The sequence below is a fragment of the Carassius gibelio genome, chromosome B5 (assembly GCF_023724105.1).
Source record: "Carassius gibelio isolate Cgi1373 ecotype wild population from Czech Republic chromosome B5, carGib1.2-hapl.c, whole genome shotgun sequence".
Classification (NCBI taxonomy): Eukaryota; Metazoa; Chordata; class Actinopteri; order Cypriniformes; family Cyprinidae; genus Carassius; species Carassius gibelio.
The window spans coordinates 10,788,727-10,807,163 of record NC_068400.1 but is presented as its reverse complement, the minus strand read 5'-3'; the positions used below and the strand labels follow the sequence as shown (position 1 = coordinate 10,807,163).

Genomic DNA, 18,437 nt, shown 5'->3' with positions numbered 1-18,437 from the left:
GGGTGTTGGGGATAATAAAACACGGATACTCACTGCAGTTCGCCCGAAGACCCCCGCGTTTTCGCGGAGTGATTCCCACCTCGGTAGAGCCGGACGATGCTCAGGTCCTCCGCACCGAAGTGATGACGCTGTTAAGGAAGGGAGCCATAGAGATAGTTCCTCCCTCAGACAGCGGGTCGGGGTTCTACAGCCGTTATTTCCTTGTCCCCAAGAAAGATGGCGGTCTCAGACCCATCTTAGACCTCAGACACCTGAACCTTTCCCTCATGAAACGGAAGTTCAAGATGTTGACACTGAAGCAGATCCTCACGCAGATTTGCCCCGAGGACTGGTTCTTCTCGCTGGACCTGAAAGATGCTTACTTTCACATCCAGATAGCCCCCCATCACAGACGATTCTTGAGGTTCGCGTTCGAGGGTGTGGCTTACCAATATACAGTCCTTCCCTTTGGGCTGTCTCTAGCTCCCCGCACTTTCACGAAGTGCATGAACGAGGCGCTCTCCCCTCTGAGACAGATGGGAATTCGCATTCTGAACTATCTCGACGACTGGCTCATTCTAGCCCAGTCACGAACCGAGCTAGACCACAACAGATCCATGCTCCTGAGCCACTTACAGTGCCTAGGACTCAGGGTCAATTTCGCCAAGAGCTCACTGCTCCCCAGCCAACATATTACGTTCCTGGGAGCAGTTTTCGACTCCGTCAATATGAGGGCGGTCATATCACCAGAGCGCGCTCTTGTACTTCAGCAGCTCGCGGCCTCTGTCAAGAACAAAGCCTGTTTCCCTCTGAAGTTCTTTCAGAGGATGCTAGGGCTGATGGCTTCCGCCTCCCCAGTTTTACAGCTCTGCCTCCTACGAATGCGGCCCTTGCAGTACTGGCTGAAACTCCGGGTCCCACCTCATGCTTGGCGGCACGGCCGCTTTCGCATCAGGGTCAACCAGGCCTGTCTAGCAGCCCTGGAGCCTTGGATGAACCCTGTTTGGTTCAGTCGTGGAGTACCCCTACAGGCGGTTTCCAGAAGGACGGTACTCTCAACAGATGGTGAGCCCTGCATGCCTTGAGTTTGGGCCCAATGACTCTAAGGTCATTTTAAAACCCAGGCATGGCTACGTACCTAAAGTGCTCTCGACGCCATTCAGAGCACAGGTAATTTCCCTCTCAGCTCTGCCTCCGTTGTCAGGTGAGCGAGAGCTGGATTTACTCTGCCCAGTGAGGGCTTTGAGAATTTACATTGAGCGGTCTCAGCCGTTCAGGCAATCTGACCAGCTTTTTGTCTGCTTTGGTGACCGCACCAAAGGGTCTTCGGTCTCAAAGCAACGCCTCTCGCGTTGGATAGTTGAAGCTATCGCTCTATGTTACTCCTCTATGGGCCTTGAGTGCCCCATAGGAGTTAGAGCCCACTCTACTAGAGGGATGGCCTCTTCATGGGCCTGGTCTAGTGGTGTCTCTATCAAGGACATCTGTGAGGCGGCCGGCTGGTCCTCGCCGTCCACTTTTGTCAGGTTCTATAACTTGGATATCCCGACCTTGCATGCTCGGGTTCTTTCGGTTTGATACGACAGCCTCTAGCAGACTCTGTCATCATACCACCTCCAGGGAGCTAGCTCCCTCTCAGCAGTGTAGCGTCAAGGGTTCGATGGCTCCGGCCCTCTCACTTATCCTCTGGACCCCAGGGTGTTCAAGTTAAGTCTTGTTGTTCCCTACCGTGGCACGGCGCGGTTGAATTCGTTCCCCATACGCAGTATGAGTGAAGTATCGAAAGGGAACGTACTCGGTTACGAACGTAACCTCGGTTCCCTGAGATACGGAACGAGTACTGTGTTATATGCCGTGCCACGAGGCTGCGGGTTCAGTGTCGTCGCTTCAGTCGTATGACCTGATTTCCTCTGGCGATTGCCTGCTTATATAGCCATTCGCCCCGCCCATTCTGGCGGGCTTTGGCGCGCTGCATCACCACAGGCTCGCGCAGCTACGCAGCGCTGTCATTGGTTTAAAAAAGTTTACAGATTAAACCAATGGCAGTGCAGTTGCACTGCGTTATTGAAAAAAGGCTTCAGTATCAAGGAAAAAAGGAGCTTTTCCCCATACGCAGTACTCGTTCCGTATCTCAGGGAACCGAGGTTACGTTCGTAACCGAGTACGATTTGACCTCTGCACAGAAGTGTTGTGTGCAGTATCTGTCCATGTGTTTCAGAGTTTGTGTGTGTATTAATAATACGGAGAGTCCAGACCAGGAGAGGAGCTTTAGTTCAGACGGAGAGAGAGAGAGAGAGAGTCAGTATTAGCTCAGATCTCAGAACACAGCTTTCTTCAGGAAACAGAGAGAATCAGACGGGCTTTTCCTCAGCGCTCTGTGAATCCCCAGCCGTGTGTTTCTCTGAATGCAGATGCAGTGATGTTCCTCGTTCATCTTCATGTTGAGTAAGGAACAGATAAAGAGCATCACACACCTCTCTCCAGATGAATGTCTTCGTTCAGACTCAACCACACAACTCAAAACACAACAGAAATCTTCAAATATGCAGAAATATTTTAAAATAGAAATATGAAATGTTGGAAGAAATGCAAAGATAAGCTACTATAAAAGTAAAGCATACCTTCAAATGATTCGTTCTAGATTGAAGCAAGAGCCTGTCTAAATGAATGGATCACTGAATCAGTGACTCAAATGATTCAAATCAAAAACACGAATCATTCAGTATTGAAACACCGCTGTGTGTTGCTCAGAGATGCACAACACACTTTTCTTTTATTGAACTAAGATGTATGTTAACTACTCTTTTTAACTCTTGTATAAAATGTCAAATTTGTAATCGTGGTTTTCAAGGAAAACTTCACTCTCTTGGTCATGTGGCTTAACTCTATGTTATAAATATAAAAACTAAGTTATATTTTTGGGTTGTTGATGTGGCATGGAATTTCTACTGTCCCACAAGATTAAATGAATATGATTAATATTGTGATTTATTTAAAATGTAGTAAATGGTTAAACATTTCTTTGTCCTACGTCGACCTGTTGTTATATTGAACTTATTTTGGAACCACTACAAAAGTGTTATGTTTTATTGTCCTTTGGCGTGACACCCCTTACATTATTTATTTTTTTAAATTAAAAACTGCAAGTTAAACTACGTAATCATGGAAGATTATGGAAATGTGTCTTGCTTATTGCTCATGACAGCTTCATGATGAATTATTTCCCAACACTAAGTAAATTTAATTTCAGTTTTAATTTTAGTTAACCCTGTGATGGAAGACTATGATTGTGTAACCGTGAGAACATGCGTGATTGAAGTTACTCTTCTGGCACATATGTGGAGCGTCTCTCGTTAGCGCTCGTGCCGTGTAGCAAACTTCTTTCTGAACGCTGCTTATGATGGTCAAACCTGCGCGGTCCCAGCATGCTTCACTCTCAGCCAATCACGATGCTGCTCTATCAGTTGCTTGTTCTTCGAGCGATCAGAGCCGTGAACGATCCGTGCAATTATTGTGTATCAGTCACTTAGTAATTTGGTGCAGTTTGTTTTTTGTGCAGACGGATATAAATCATGTGTCGCAGACGGCAGTCATAAAGAGAGAGAGAGACTCCTGGCTTTGATAAGGACACATGCTAATTTCCAACGCTTCATGCTGAGCTATTGAGACGGATGATGGGAGCGTGACAGCGGCGCTTCATTAGAGTTATCACACTCTCCTGCATCTGAACACTTCCTCGTGCCTTTGAGACGCTCTTCTGACGCTTCTGTGTGTTAGTGTCGTACAGCTATGGCCAGTCACTCGACAATATATATATATATATATGTTCTTAAATATAAATAAATATTAGTAATATTTTTACTGGTCAATGCACTGTATGTGCATTATTTAAAAATAAATAAATCAAATTATAAAAATTAATATCACTGTAACTATGTAATAATAATTTAAATGTATATTACAACAACAATGAAGATGATGATAATAATGATGATGATGATGATGATGATGATGATTATTATTATTATTATTATTATTATAAAAGTAAAATTACAATATTGATATTGTTTATTATTATTTAATAAAATGCAAATGTATTATTAATATTAATAATAGTATTATATATAAAAAAGTACAATTACAGTATCAATATTTATGTTTTTTTCTTTGCTTTCAGGGCTTTTAATTAGCCAGAAACATTTCATTTTGTATTTTTTAATGTTTCTCCAGGGGAAGTTGTTTGCTGCATGTTGCATTTATTAGATGCACATTTTAAGCGACTCTATACATGTTATAAGTTCATGTGGAGCAGCTTTTACTGTAAACCGTGAAAAGATCACAGTGAAACACGCAGCACATCAGAATACATATTTCTATAACTGCAATGCAGTATTTGGGATTTGATTTCTCATTCCAGGCAGTGACTGCAGCTCTGTGATCGCCAGATTCACCGGATGACATCTGACAAATAAACAGCAGCATTAATAGGAGTTAAAGGCTGATTTGCATAATTTATTCGATTCTCGTGGGTAATTGTGTTTTAGTCAAATGAGCAGCAGCAGTAGAGAAGCAGAGGTCTTGTACCTGTGCAGCATTAAACACACACATGTGAACGATCAATCAAACACTCTGCTGTCACGCTGGGCTCGAAATGATGAGGAAACGCTAATAATCAATTCAATTATGATATAAGAAACAACATTTGTCTAAATAAAATCATTTAAAATCAAACACTTATTAAACATACTGTATTTATTTAGCTGCATGTCATGTGAACATTAATGTGTTTAATTATTGAAATATTAACCTAAAATATCAGGGAGAGATCAGAATCAGAATCAGAATGAGCTTTATTGCCAGGTATATTTACACATACAAGGAATTTGTTTTCGTGACAGAAGCTCCGCAGTACAACAGAATGACAGCGACAGAACATAAAACACATAATAAAAGAATAAAAAATACAAATAAGTAGATAGTGAATGACAATATACAAATGACAATTGTAGGCAGGTATATTACAAAATGAAGTTATGTATGTACATATATATTGTGTGCAAAATTTAAGTGTATACTAAGTATGTGTGTTAGATAAATAAGTGTATGTATATATAAATATAAAGTGTAGTGTGTTCGCAGTTATTATCAGCTGTTCAGAAGTTGGATTGCCTGAGGGAAGAAACTGGTCCTGTGTCTGGTCGTTCTAGTGCTCAGTGCTCTGTAGCGTCGACCAGATGGACACAGTTCAAAGAGGGAGTGTGCTGGATGTGAGGGGTCCAGAGTGATTTTGACAGCCCTTTTTCTCACTCTGGATAAGTACAGTTCTTGAATAGAAGGGAGGGTTGTACCGATGATTCGCTCAGCAGTCCGGACTACCCTCTGTAGTCTTCTGAGGTCAGATTTAGAAGCTGAGCTGAACCAGACAGTTACTGAAGTGCAGAGGATGGATTCAATGATGGTGGAGTAGAACTGTTTCAGCAGCTCCTGTGGCAGGTTAAACTTCCTCAGCTGGCGAAGGAAGTACAACCTCTGCTGGGCCTTTTTCACAATGGAGTCAATGTGAATTTCCCACTTCAGGTCCTGAGAGATGGTGGTTCCCAGGAACCTGAATGACTCCACTGCAGTCACAGTGCTGTTCATGATGGTGAGTGGGGGGAGTGCAGGGGGGTTTCTCCTGAAGTCCACGATCATCTCCACTGTTTTGAGCGTGTTAAGCTCCAGGTTGTTGAGACTGCACCAGACAGCCAGCTCTTTTACCTCCTGTCTGTAAGCAGACTCGTCACCGTCCTGAATGAGGCCGATGAGTGTGGTGTCATCTGCAAACTTCAGGAGCTTGACAGAGGGGTCCTTAGACGTGCAATCGTTGGTGTAGAGGGAGAAGAGCAGTGGGGAGAGAACGCAGCCCTGGGGAGCTCCGGTGCTGATTGTACGGGTGCTGGATGTGTATTTTCCCAGCCTCACTAGCTGCTGCCTGTCCCTCAGGAAGCTGTAGATCCACTGACAGACGGAGGTGGGCACGGAGAGCTGATTTAGTTTGGGCAGGAGGAGGTTTGGGATGATCGTGTTGAAGGCCGAGCTGAAGTCCACAAACAGGATCCTCACATAAGTCCCCGGTCTGTCTAGGTGTTGCAGAACATAATGCAGTCCAATGTTTACTGCATCGTCCACAGACCTGTTTGCTCTGTAGGCAAACTGAAGAGGATCCAGCAAGTGTCCAGTGATGTCCTTCAGGTGGCCCAGCACCAGTTTTTCAAATGACTTCATGACTAAAGACGTTAGAGCCACAGGCCTGTAGTCATTTAGTCCTGTAATTTTGGGTTTCTTTGGGATGGGGATGATGGTGGAGCGTTTGAAGCATGAAGGGACTTCGCACAGCTCCAGCGATCTGTTGAAGATCTGTGTGAAGATGGGGGCCAGCTGGTCAGCACAGGATTTCAGACAGGCTGGTGTAACACAATCTGGGCCTGGTGCTTTTTTCCTTTTCTGCTTCCGGAAGACCTGGCGCACCGCATCCTCGCTGATCTGAATTGCAGGTGCCCCACCTGAGAGGGGGGATGCAGGAGGTGTGAATGGTGAGAGTGCTTGATTGGAGAGGTGTTCAGGATGGGTTGCAGGAGCTGTTAATGGTGTGAACGGTAGTTTGGAGAGGCATTCAGGGCTGGTTGCAGGAGTTGTGAAGGGTGTGAATGGTTGTGTGGGGAGGCGTTCAGGGCAGGTGATGGGTGTTCTTTCAAACCTGCAGTAAAACTCGTTCAGATCGTCTGCCAGTCATTGATTCTCCACAGTGCTGGGGGGTGGTGTCTTGTAATTGGTGATCTTCTTTAGACTTTTCCACACTGATGCGGAGTCGTTGGAAGTGAACTGAGTCCTTATTTTTTCAGAATAATTCCTCTTTGCCACTCTGATCTCCTTTTCCAATGTGTATTTAGCCTGTTTATACAAGACATTGTCCCCCTTCACATAAGCATCTTCTTTGGCCTGACGGAGCTGTCTGAGTTTTGCAGTGAACCACGGTTTGTCATTGTTGTAAATTAGTTGAGTCTTTGTAGGAATACACATATCCTCACAGAAACTGATATATGATGTTACGGTCTCTGTGAGTTCATCCAGATCGGTGGCAGCAGCTTCAAAAACACTCCAATCAGTGAGGTCAAAACAAGATTGTAAATCCTGCTCTGCTTCATTAGTCCATCTTTTTACAGTCCTTGATACAGGTTTAGCTGATTTTAGTTTCTGCCTGTAGGACGGTATAAGATGAACCAGACAGTGATCAGAACGTCCCAAAGCTGCTCGTGGAACAGAGTGAAATGCATCCTTTATTGTGGTGTAACAGTGATCTAATATATTACTGTCTCTTGTGGGACAAGTAACATGCTGTCTGTATTTTGGCAGTTCATGGGACAGATTGGCTTTATTGAAGTCCCCGAGAATGATTAAAACAGAGTCCGAGTGTTGTTGTTCTGTCTCTGTGATCTGATCAGCGAGTTTCTGTAAAGCTGAGCTCACGTGCGCTTGAGGAGGGATGTAAACACTGACCAGAATGAACGAGTGAAACTCCCGCGGCGAATAGAACGGCTTGCAGTTAATGAAGAGTGTTTCGAGATTTGAGCAGCACGTCTTCTTTAACACAGTTACATCTGTACACCACCGTTCATTGATGTAAAAGCATGTCCCGCCACCACGCGATTTCCCAGTGGATTCTGATTCACGATCCGCTCTAAACAGCTGAAAGTCCGGCAGATGGAGCGCGCTGTCCGGTACGGCGTCATTCAGCCAAGTTTCCGTGAAACACAGAGCAGCAGAGTGTGTGAAATCCTTATTTGTCCGAGAGAGCAGAACGAGTTCGTCCGTTTTGTTAGGTAGAGAGCGGAGATTTGCCAGATGGATGCTAGGCAACGGCGTTCGAAATCCGCGCTTCCTGAGTCTGACGAACGCTCCCGCTCGCTTCCCCCGTCTGCGCGTCCTGAAGCGCTTGATCAGCGCCGCCGCTCCTCCGATAACAACGTTCAGTAAAACATCTGAATAATTGAAATCCGGAAAAACATCTTGTGGTGCATTCTGCCGAATGTTCAGCAGTTCTTCCCTGGTGAAACTGATGGCAGGAATATAACTAAAGACAGGACAAACTAACAAAAACACAAAAACATATGCGGAGCTCGTCACGGAGGCAGCCATCCTGTATCAGCACCAGCGCATCCAGCGAGATCAATAAAATATTATATATTAAATATAAAATATTTATGAATTAATTTGATAAATGTATATATATTTTTATAAATATGAAATATTGAAAACTATATTAAAATAACTTCTGTCATCATTTACTAACCCTTATATCATTATGGACCTGTGAGTTAGCAGAAGAACTTTGACTTTCCCTGTATGGACAATAAAACGCTCAGAATATCTTCTTTTGTGTTTCACTGATTAGAGAACATCATATAGATTAATGACAAAATGATCATTTTTAAGCACTCTGTCATGTGATTTGACCTGATCTGATCTCTGATACAGACAGACTGATTCATTATTAATAAGCAGGATCATTATGATCTTGATTTGTGTTTCTGTTGTCTGGTTGCATCTTTCTGACACGACCGCAGTCTGTGTGTGTGTGTGTGTGTGTGTGTGTGTGTGTGTGTGTGTGTGTGTGTGTGTGTGTGTGTGTGTGTGTGTGTGTGAGTGTGTGTGTGTGTGTGTGCGCGTGTGTGAGTGTGTGTGTGTGTGTGCGCGTGTGTGAGTGTGTGTGTGTGTGCGTGTGTGAGTGTGTGTGTGTGTGCGTGTGTGTGTTGTGTGTGTGAGTGTGTGTGTGTGTGTGTGTGTGTGTTGTGTGTGTGTGTGTGTGTGTGTGTGTGTGTGTGTGTGTGTGTGTGTGTGTGTGTGTGTGTGTGTGTGAGAGAGAGAGCCCCATCTGTGCTCCAGACTCAGTGTGGTGAAGCAGCTGTCATCTCACCCTGATCTCCGCTGGTCCCCGGGGAGCCTTTAGCAGTGCAGATTCTCTCTGTCAGACACAGTCTTCAGTCAAACCCTCCGTAGTTTAGAGTGTGAGTGTCACTGGTTAAGATGGTTAAGAAATGACTAGTTGTCTTTGAATGCTGTACAGACTGACTTCTAAAATGCAAGTCCAATAAACACGATCTGGATGAATTAAAATGGTACAGTTTACTGAAAACTTTAGACAAATTATATATATATATATATATATATATATATATATATATATATATATATATATAGATATATATTTCTTTTTGTTAAGCAACATATTTGATCCTCTTTTTATCCTTTTGTGGCTCATATAGTCTGACACAGTGAGAATATGAAGGAAAAAAAGCTGAATTTGATTCAGAGACTCAAACTGAGCAAAAATATGAATGATAAAATAATATGAGTAAAACATGAATGAGTCTATTTTTGTGCGTGTGTGTGTGTATACAAAAATATGAATGAGCAACAATATGAATGATGCAATTGACCACTCTGTTTTGACTTCTCGTTTGGAGCACATTCAGTGTAATGCTCTCAAAGGGTTTTAGTCCTGTACAGGTTCTCTGTTAGTGTTGGTGAATTTACTTCAGAAGCAGCTCCCCTTACGTGCGGTGTCCCTCAAGGCTCTATTCTCACTCCAATCCTGTTCTCATTCTAAATGCTTCCCCTGGGGTCAATTTTTAGGAAACAGGGTAGGTTTCCTTCCATTTTTATGCAGATGATACCCAAATCTATCTGCCCCTGGAATCTAATTACAAGGGTTTGGATGCTCTGCTGGCGTGTCTAGCTGATGTTAATGCCTGGATTTCACTAAATTTTCTTCACCTTAATGAAGGCAAAACTGAGATGATAGTTATTGAATCATCAGAATTTGCTAGCTCTCCTGGGGTAAATCTTGGCCATTTGTCTTCCTGTGTGAAACCAGTAGTATTGCTCTCAAATTTGACAAACCGATTAGTACAGTAATTAATTTTTTTTCCATCTCAGTCTTAGCTAAAGTGAAACCATTTCTTTCTTTTAAGGACTTTGAAAGGGTCATTCAATCTTTTATTTCAACAAGGCTCGATTACTGTAATTCCCTTTATATGTGTATTATTCAAGCATCTCTTAATCGACTTCAAATGGTGCAAAATGCTGCTGCTAGGCTCTTACTGGTGTGTGCAAACGAGAGCACATTACCCTACTCTTCATATATGGGAGCATTGGCACCCAATTCGTTATAGAATTAAATGTAAAGTCCTGCTGCTGGTTTTTAAAGCTCTGAATGGGTTAACTTCTGTGTTTTATTATCTGCTCACAGTCCTGGAAGGTCTCTTAGGTCTTCCAAGCAGAGACTATTAAACGTTTCTTGGGCTAAATTGAAATCGAGAGGTGACTGAGCCTTTACTGTTGCTGCTCCGAAACTCTGGAACAGCTTCCCGGTTTCTATTAGGACTGCCTCTACACTGAACGAGTTTACAGCCAAACTTAAAACCCAGCTTTTTTCTCTAGTGTTAGCTCTGTTCTGTGCTGTAATTTATGTTGTTTTGAGTGTTAATGTTGTTGACATTTGATCCATTGTAAAGCACTTTGGTAAACAATCATTGTTTTTATTGGTGCTATATAAATAAAGTTGAGTTGAGATATGCTAATATTTCTATGTTAATCAATGAGATATTTATAACAGTAGAGCAGATACTGACATAAAATGATCTAATTATCAGTCTGTGCTCTATATTTCCAGTGATGTGTGTCAGTGAGATGAGATGTAAATGATCCGCACATATAACACAGTGACTGAGAGCTGAAGAAATCAAGGCTCCTCAGAAGATGTGAGATGTTCTGGAGGCTTGTGAAGATCATTCCTCCGCTGAGGAACAGTGAAAGTAAAGCTTCTGGAAACAAACGCTCCTCAAAAGTTCCTGAGGATCAGATTTGAGACTCTAAAACATGATTGATGGAGAATCAAGTAAAGCTGAGCTGCTTCAGTCCAGGGAGAGTTCATCTGGAGATATTACTGACATTATTCTGACCTTTACTGGATCACAATCAGACAAGATTTCAGCTCGAAGCTGGACGTTTGATCAGTTACACTAAAAGGGCTTTGACTGAGCGTTGAACTTGTTTTGACCTCACTGATTGGAGTGTTTTTAAGCTGATGGCACTGACCTGGACAAGCTCACAGAGAATGGAACATCTCATATCAGTTTCTGTGAAGATAAGTGGATTCCTACCAGGACTCATCTAACTTACAACTATGACAAACCGTGGTTCACTGCAAAACTCAGACAGCTCCATCAGGTCAAAGAAGATGCTTAAGGAAGGGAGACAATGTCTGGTATAAACAGGCTAAATACACACTGGAAAAGGAGATCAGATTTGCGAAGAGGAATTATTCTGAAAAACTAAGGACTCAGGACCTCCAGCGACTCAGCATCAGTGTGGAAAGGCCTGGAGGACATCAGCAACTACAAGACACCACCCCCAACACTGTGGAGAATCAGCATCTGGCAGACGATCTGAACGAGTTTTACTGCAGGTTTGAAAGAAGAACACCCATCACCTGCCCTGAACACCTCTCCACACGATCACTCACACCTCCTGTGGCTTTAACATCTGTCGTCATGAAGTCATTTGAGAAACTGGTGCTGGGCCACCTGAAGGACATCACTGGGCCCTTGCTGGATCCTCTTCAGTTTGCCTACAGAGCAAACAGGTCTGTGGACGATGCAGTAAACATTGGACTGCATTATGTTCTGCAACACCTAGACAGACCGGGGACTTATGTGAGGATCCTGTTTGTGGACTTCAGCTCGGCCTTCAACACGATCATCCCAAACCTCCTCCTGCCCAAACTAAATCAGCTCTCCGTGCCCACCTCCGTCTGTCAGTGGATCAACAGCTTCCTGACAGACAGGCAGCAGCTAGTGAGGCTGGGAAAATACACATCCAGCACCCGTACAATCAGCACCGGAGCTCCCCAGGGCTGTGTCCTCTCCCCACTGCTCTTCTCCCTGTACACTAATGATTGCACGTCTAAGGACCCCTCTGTCAAGCTCCTGAAGTTTGCAGATGACACCACACTCATCGGCCTCATTCAGGACGGTGACGAGTCTGCTTACAGACAGGAGGTAAAAGAGCTGGCTGTCTGGTGCAGTCTCAACAACCTGGAGCTGAACACGCTCAAAACAGTGGAGATGATCGTGGAGCATCTGGTTGACGCTACAGAGCCCTGAGCAACAGAACGACCAGACACAGGCACAGTTTCTTCCCCCAGGCGATCCATCTCATGGACACTTGATAATAACTGTGGAACACACTACACTATTTTTACACTCATACATCTGGTTTTGTAAATGATGAGCCACACGTTCCTCAGTGTAAGATCTGATGTTGAGGGTGTTTATCTCTCTCTCTCTCTCTCTCTCTCTCTCTCTCTCGACCGCAGACAGGATGTTTTAAATGATTAAAGATGTTACAGCGAGTTCAACACTCTCAGAACGAGATTATTGGGATTAAATGCAAAGGTCAGACCTGAGTGCGTGTGAGCACTAGTGACTATATTAAATTGTTTCTAGTTTGTCACACTAGAAGGTGCAGGTCTGTCTGAGAGCATTGCATTGTGGGAAATTATAACATCAAAACTGAGAAAAATGCATTTGAATTGAGTTTTGATTGATTTGATCTGAATGTTGCAATCTGCGTTCCACTTGGAAGAACATCAAGTCACTGATAAATGACCTACAGCAGTGTGTGTGTGTGCGTGTGTGTGTGTTTGTGTGTGTGACAGAGAGATCGATAAGGTGACCGGACACACGGTAACCATGGTGACAGGCAATAATGAAGAGATGAGGAGATAAGAGAGAGTGGATGGGATGTGAGGAGATCAACACTCAAATACATTCTCACACACACACACACACACACACACACACTCAGTGCTGATCAGGGTGGCTGTGGTCCGGTGTGTTTGTCATATTTTCTCAGTAAAAGTGGTTTTTCTGATGTTCTTTCTGACCTGTGCGTGTGTTTGAACAGCAGCAGGATAATAACGCTCCGCTTTAATCTGTGCATTGGGTCGCGTTCAGTCATCCATCCATCCATCCATCTGATGTTCAATATGTAATTCTAGCGATCTTTCTATAATTTTATTGTTTTATCTATTGTTTTAACATTCTGTCATTCTGTCATTCTAATGTTCTAAATATCTATATATCTTACTATCTACCTTTAGGTTATTTCTTCTTCATGGCTATATATATATATATATATATAAAATATATATATCCGAAAATATCCGAAATCCCAAGAATAATAATAAGAGTTTAGATGTTAGAGTTTAGCACAGCAGTGAGACTTAAATTTACAGATGAAGTGTGTGTGTGTGTGTGTGTGTGTTTCAGAGCTCAGATCCGTGCGTCTGTCTCATTGCACATGCGGAGCGTGTCGTTCTGTCAGACTATCGCATTAAAATCCGCTGCTGAGGGAAACCTGACAGGTTTTTTTCAATTACATCTGCTTCAGCGCGTCAAATAAAGGATGCTCTCCGTCTCTCTTCACATCTGTTCTGCTCCATCCCGTCTCTTCCATCCTCTTTTTGTATTTGTAAAAGTATTTCCATCTCAGGACAGCGCTCCGTGAAGAAGAGCTGTCGTCCGTGCTCGATGCAGACGAGGAGCGTTTGAGATTCATCAGTCTTCTACTCAAACTTCTGCTCTTCTACTCTAGTTTTTCAAGCGTCTGTCCAGATCAGCATGTCTATGCATCTTCTGGGCTGATTTTGTCTGTCAAACATGTTAAATAGAGCTAAAGTCATTCGCTTTCTGATTATTACAGTTTCCACAAAAATATTGTTCTGCAGTGTTTCACTGCATCTATCTGCTGTTGAACACAGAAACACGTCTTGTGTGAACGGCCTCTCATCAGCAGCTGAAAGCCTGATCAAATTAATCAAAATATTGTCTAATAAGCTGGGTGTGCATGCCGCTGGATGGTTTATCATGCTGAGCGCTGAATTATCATCTCTCTCACACAAAAACAAAGACACAGATTGAATGAGGGCTTCTCAGCAGGTATGAATTAGCATTTGAATTATCAGCGTCTGAATGAAAGCCTCCAGACAGATTAATACACAATAGAAACACACCTTCAGTTACACACAGTGTTATTTGAGCATTATTCAGATTCTGTTACACTTATCATTGTTCTAACTTAGTTTTTAGTTTGGTAGTTCCCTTTCGAAGGGAACTTCGACAATACTTCATCGACGCTATGGGGGGGGGGACGCCTCAGTTGTGACAGGTGTCTGAAATCAAATATCAACTCACAGCAATCATGCTGACTGGCGACAGCCGTGAATCATCAGCTTGAATGATGAGCGTGCGACCTGGATATAAAAAGGGCACCTTGAAACCATGACAATATCCTTTTCGTCTTCAGGGACTGTTTTGTCTGATTTAAATGTCTGCTTACAGCGAAAATTAAACACACATCTAAGGCAAGTCCTAAAAATTTTGTGAAATGTGCTGACCCGTGCCCAAGATATTTGTCGCCGGGTGACACTCACGAGATGCGTGTGTACTGTTTGGGTGAAGAGCACGCACAGGATGCTCTTGAGGGAGCGTCCTGTGCAAATTGTGAGCGTTTTTCTATGAGAACGCTCCGCTCTCGTCGGGCTCTCTTCTCGAGGGAAGAGAGTTCAGCATCTGGTCCTCACGGATCGGGTCCCGCTCGTGCCGAGGCAGAGCGGCGATGCGCTTCATGGGGCTCCCAGATGGAGCTCGCTGACAGTCTCAGGAGGGGCGTTAACCTCTCGGACGCGTCATCGGCTGACGAGAGTGAGCTGCAGGTGGATGACGGAGACTTTTCTCCTACTGATACTGCAGCGAGTGCTCTTCGGGCTGGGCAAGAGATGGCTGAGGAGGATGATATAGATCCTCAACCTCGTCAGCCATCCTGCCCCGTGTACGCAGAGCTGGTGGAAGTTATGGAGCGCGCCACTGACAAACTTCAGTTGCCATGGCGGCGCGCTCAGGGAGAGATTGTTCGCGGTCGTTTTGACGATCGTTTTTTCCCTGAACATAGACCACCAGCTCAGCAGAGCCTTCCATTCCTTCCTGATCTCCATTCAGAGATCGAGAGGGCATGGAAGAAACCGTACTCTGCCCGTATTCATCGACATCAGCGGGGTAATTTCGCTGATGTTGAGGGGATCGGGGAGTATGGTTATGTGTCGATACCGCCCATTGACGAGATGTTTGCAAACTATCTCGTATCTGGGCAGGTGTCGACACTAAAAGCTCCGATTCGGCCATCCAAGCCCCTTAAAACCACGGCTCGCTTGAATGGCAGAGAGTACACAGCAGCAGGTCAGGCTGGTGCTGCCCTTCTTACCATGGCAGTGCTCCAAGCCTACCAAGCTGACCTGCTGCAGGATCTCGACCAGGGGGCAGGGCTGTCTCCTGAGGCGGTCACTGAGTTGCGCCGGACCACAGATTTATCTTTCCGGGCCACTAAACAGACTGCTGCCGCGATCGGCGATCGATGGCGGCGATGGTGGCCTCGGAGAGGCATCTGTGGCTCAACTTGGCTGATATCGGGGAGAAAGAAAAATCCCTTCTCCTTGATTCGCCAGTTTCGCCTGCCAAACCTTTTGGCACCTCCGTTGAGGCGGTGGTTGGAAAGTTTAGGGAAGCGAAGGCGCGCTCAGCCGCATTTAAGACCTGTATACCGCCTGTCACCCTTTGGAGCCACTTGCAGGCCTGCTCCCTGTCTAACATTGCAGGGGCATATGGTTGTTACTCCCCCGCTAACTCAGGGTAGTTTTGAGTAGTCCATTCTCAGCTCTGTATGTATCTACCTCACACCACGATGGCTCCGGTTGAGCAGGGAGTTCTAAACTACATTTCATTCCGGTTTTTGAACTCCGCTCCCTTTGAAGCCAGAGCATTGCCATGGGCTGACGCCTATGCATTTAGTAGGTAGGCCCCTAATGGGGCCTCCACTAGGCAGAATAGCGTATGTTGTACTCCCCTGCTATGTTTTGAAACACAAACACTTGGTAGATCCGTGGATTGAGTAGAGAAATTCCCCTAGCTGGCAAGGGTTGTAAAGCACTATGCTGAGTCATACTCTCCAGGATATCCCGTCTCTGAGATCTGGGCCGAGTGGTTCACAGCCTGTTCCATAGTTCCTTGGGTTGGATGCCTTCCTAAAGGCAAGTGTCCAGAGGCTCTGTCTTCGGACAGACAGGAAGTGGCCAGTCTGTAGTGTCTTATGTAGTGACACCAGGTCAGGCCTGCCTGGTGGCATTTCAGGTGACACATTCCCCTGAATAGTGACTGGCTGGGGTTCCCTCGGGTTCCCTGGCCACATTCCCTAGAAGAGACCCCTTCTAAGAAGCTGAAGTTGTGGTCCTAGGCCCTTGAGCAGGCCCAGGTAGACCTTTCACTAAACTATGTTTATGGAGGTTTTCTGTGGTATCATATAGCCTGGGCTATGACCGTAGGGAGTGCTGTCACTGACAGCCCTGTGTGACCTGAGGGTGAGTGGTTCTAGTGTTCATTGAATTGCTGGTTCTGACAGTTGTCACTGCCATTGGGCATGCACTCCCTTTAGCATGGCGGCGTGGGTATTTTGTTCCCCATAGCGTCGATGATGTATTGTCGAAGTTCCCTTCAAAAGGGAACGTCTCAGGTTACAAATGTAACCTTTGTTCCCTGAGAACAGGGAACGAGACAATACGTCTCCCAGCCATGCCTCAGGGTCTGCCTGCCAAACAGTCCCTTCAGACGAAAGGATATTGTCATGGTTTCAAGGCGCCCTTTTTATATCCAGGTCGCACGCTTTTCATTCAAGGTGATGATTCACGGCTGTCGCCGGTCAGCATGATTGCTGTGAGTTGATATTTGATTTCAGACACCTGTCACACCTGAGGTGTCCCCCCCCCCCCCCCCCCCATAGCGTCGATGATGTATTGTCTCGTTCCCTGTTCTCAGGGAACAAAGGTTACATTTGTAACCTGAGATGTTTTCTGTTTTCTTTGAAAGTTTGTTTCGCCCATGGAATAAAAAAATAAATTAAATGTAATTGTGACTTACAATTCAGAGCTTATGTAGAGATATAAGAACTATCAACTAAAAATTCTGAGATATGGATTTGCAATTCTCAGAAAGAAATCACAATTTTGCGAAAAATTACCATTTTATTTTATTTTTTATCTTGGCAGAAACTAAAACTGAATTGTAAGGAGTAATTTCAGAATTCTGAGGAAAAAAGCCTGAAATCTGAGATCATATCAAAATTGTGAGAAACAAAGTCTAAATTGTGAAGTATTTATTTTTTATTAAATGGTAGAAACAGATTTCTATAGTTTGGAGTTTATATTTTGTCATTTTTTTTACTTTTTGCTATTTTTGAAATATTTCTAACTTGTGCTATGCATTTTAAATTTTGTTATAACTATGACAAGAAATGGTCTAAATGTGTTACAATGAGTCCTCTGCACAATCTGACTTTGCTGCAGCCCAGAATTAAACAGCACACAAGTTCCCTGTTTAATACTGAAAAGCTGTTTTTTTTAAAGTGCTATGTAAATAACGGTGACCTGGCTTGACTTGATGATGCACATTATGAATAATTAAGATGCATTATAGCTTGTAGATGCCGTTTACTGTATAATGCATTATACATGAAGTGTTATCGGAGTAATAGATGAGATGTGTGTCTCCCTCTCTCTCTCTCTCTCTCTCAGGCTCGGACGCCCGGCGGTCTTTCGTGGAGCTGCGGTTCGTGCTGGAGCCTCAGGACTCGGTGACGGTTCGGGGCGGTGAGCTGCAGCTGGACTGCGAGGCGCGCTCGGATCAGGGCGTTCCGGTCATCTCCTGGAAGAAGGACGGTGTTCTGCTGAGCGCGCTGGTGGACGATCGCAGACGGCTGCTGTCTAACGGCTCGCTCCTGGTGCAGAGCGTGCTGCACTCACGTCACCACCGGCCGGACGAGGGCTCGTATCAGTGCCTGGCCACGCTGGAGGGCCTCGGAGCCATCGTCAGCCGCACCGCTAAAGTCACCGTCGCCGGTAAGAGATGCTAACTCCTCGCTTAGATCCAGTCACAGTCTTACAAGAGTAAATAAAAGAGCTGGTTATTTCAGTGAGTTTTGTATAGTATTTTCTTTAGAGCATACGCCCGGGCGTGCCTACTGTTTTTCCATCGTTAAAATAGAAAAAGTGGATTTGGAAGTGCACCTGCGCCGTACACTTTAAACTCTGTGTTTACATCGTTAAACAGGGCCCAGAGAGGCAGCAATCGTTTTGCATTTTAAGTCAGCATTGCCGTCTAATCAGCCAACATTGTGTTAAATAGCCTGCATAGCACTTCATCTTAGCATGGAATTTTGACCAAATATATTCAAGCTTGATTTTTGGAAAATGTTGCAACTAAATGTAAATTTTTTTGTTGTTGTTGGAGGTGAAAGATTACAGTTGTTGATTT

General features: G+C 44.4%; 1 protein-coding gene across 3 annotated transcripts in view; it reads left to right on the top strand.

The window, feature by feature from the left end:
• Nucleotides 1–18,437, top strand: part of dcc (DCC netrin 1 receptor) — a 167,710-nt gene that overhangs the window by 33,800 nt on the left and 115,473 nt on the right. For all 3 annotated transcript variants that reach the window (XM_052555810.1, XM_052555809.1, XM_052555808.1), the window contains exon 2: nucleotides 17,699–18,022. In XM_052555810.1, the coding sequence (XP_052411770.1) occupies nucleotides 17,699–18,022 (324 nt within the window). The remainder of the gene's footprint in view (nucleotides 1–17,698; nucleotides 18,023–18,437) is intronic.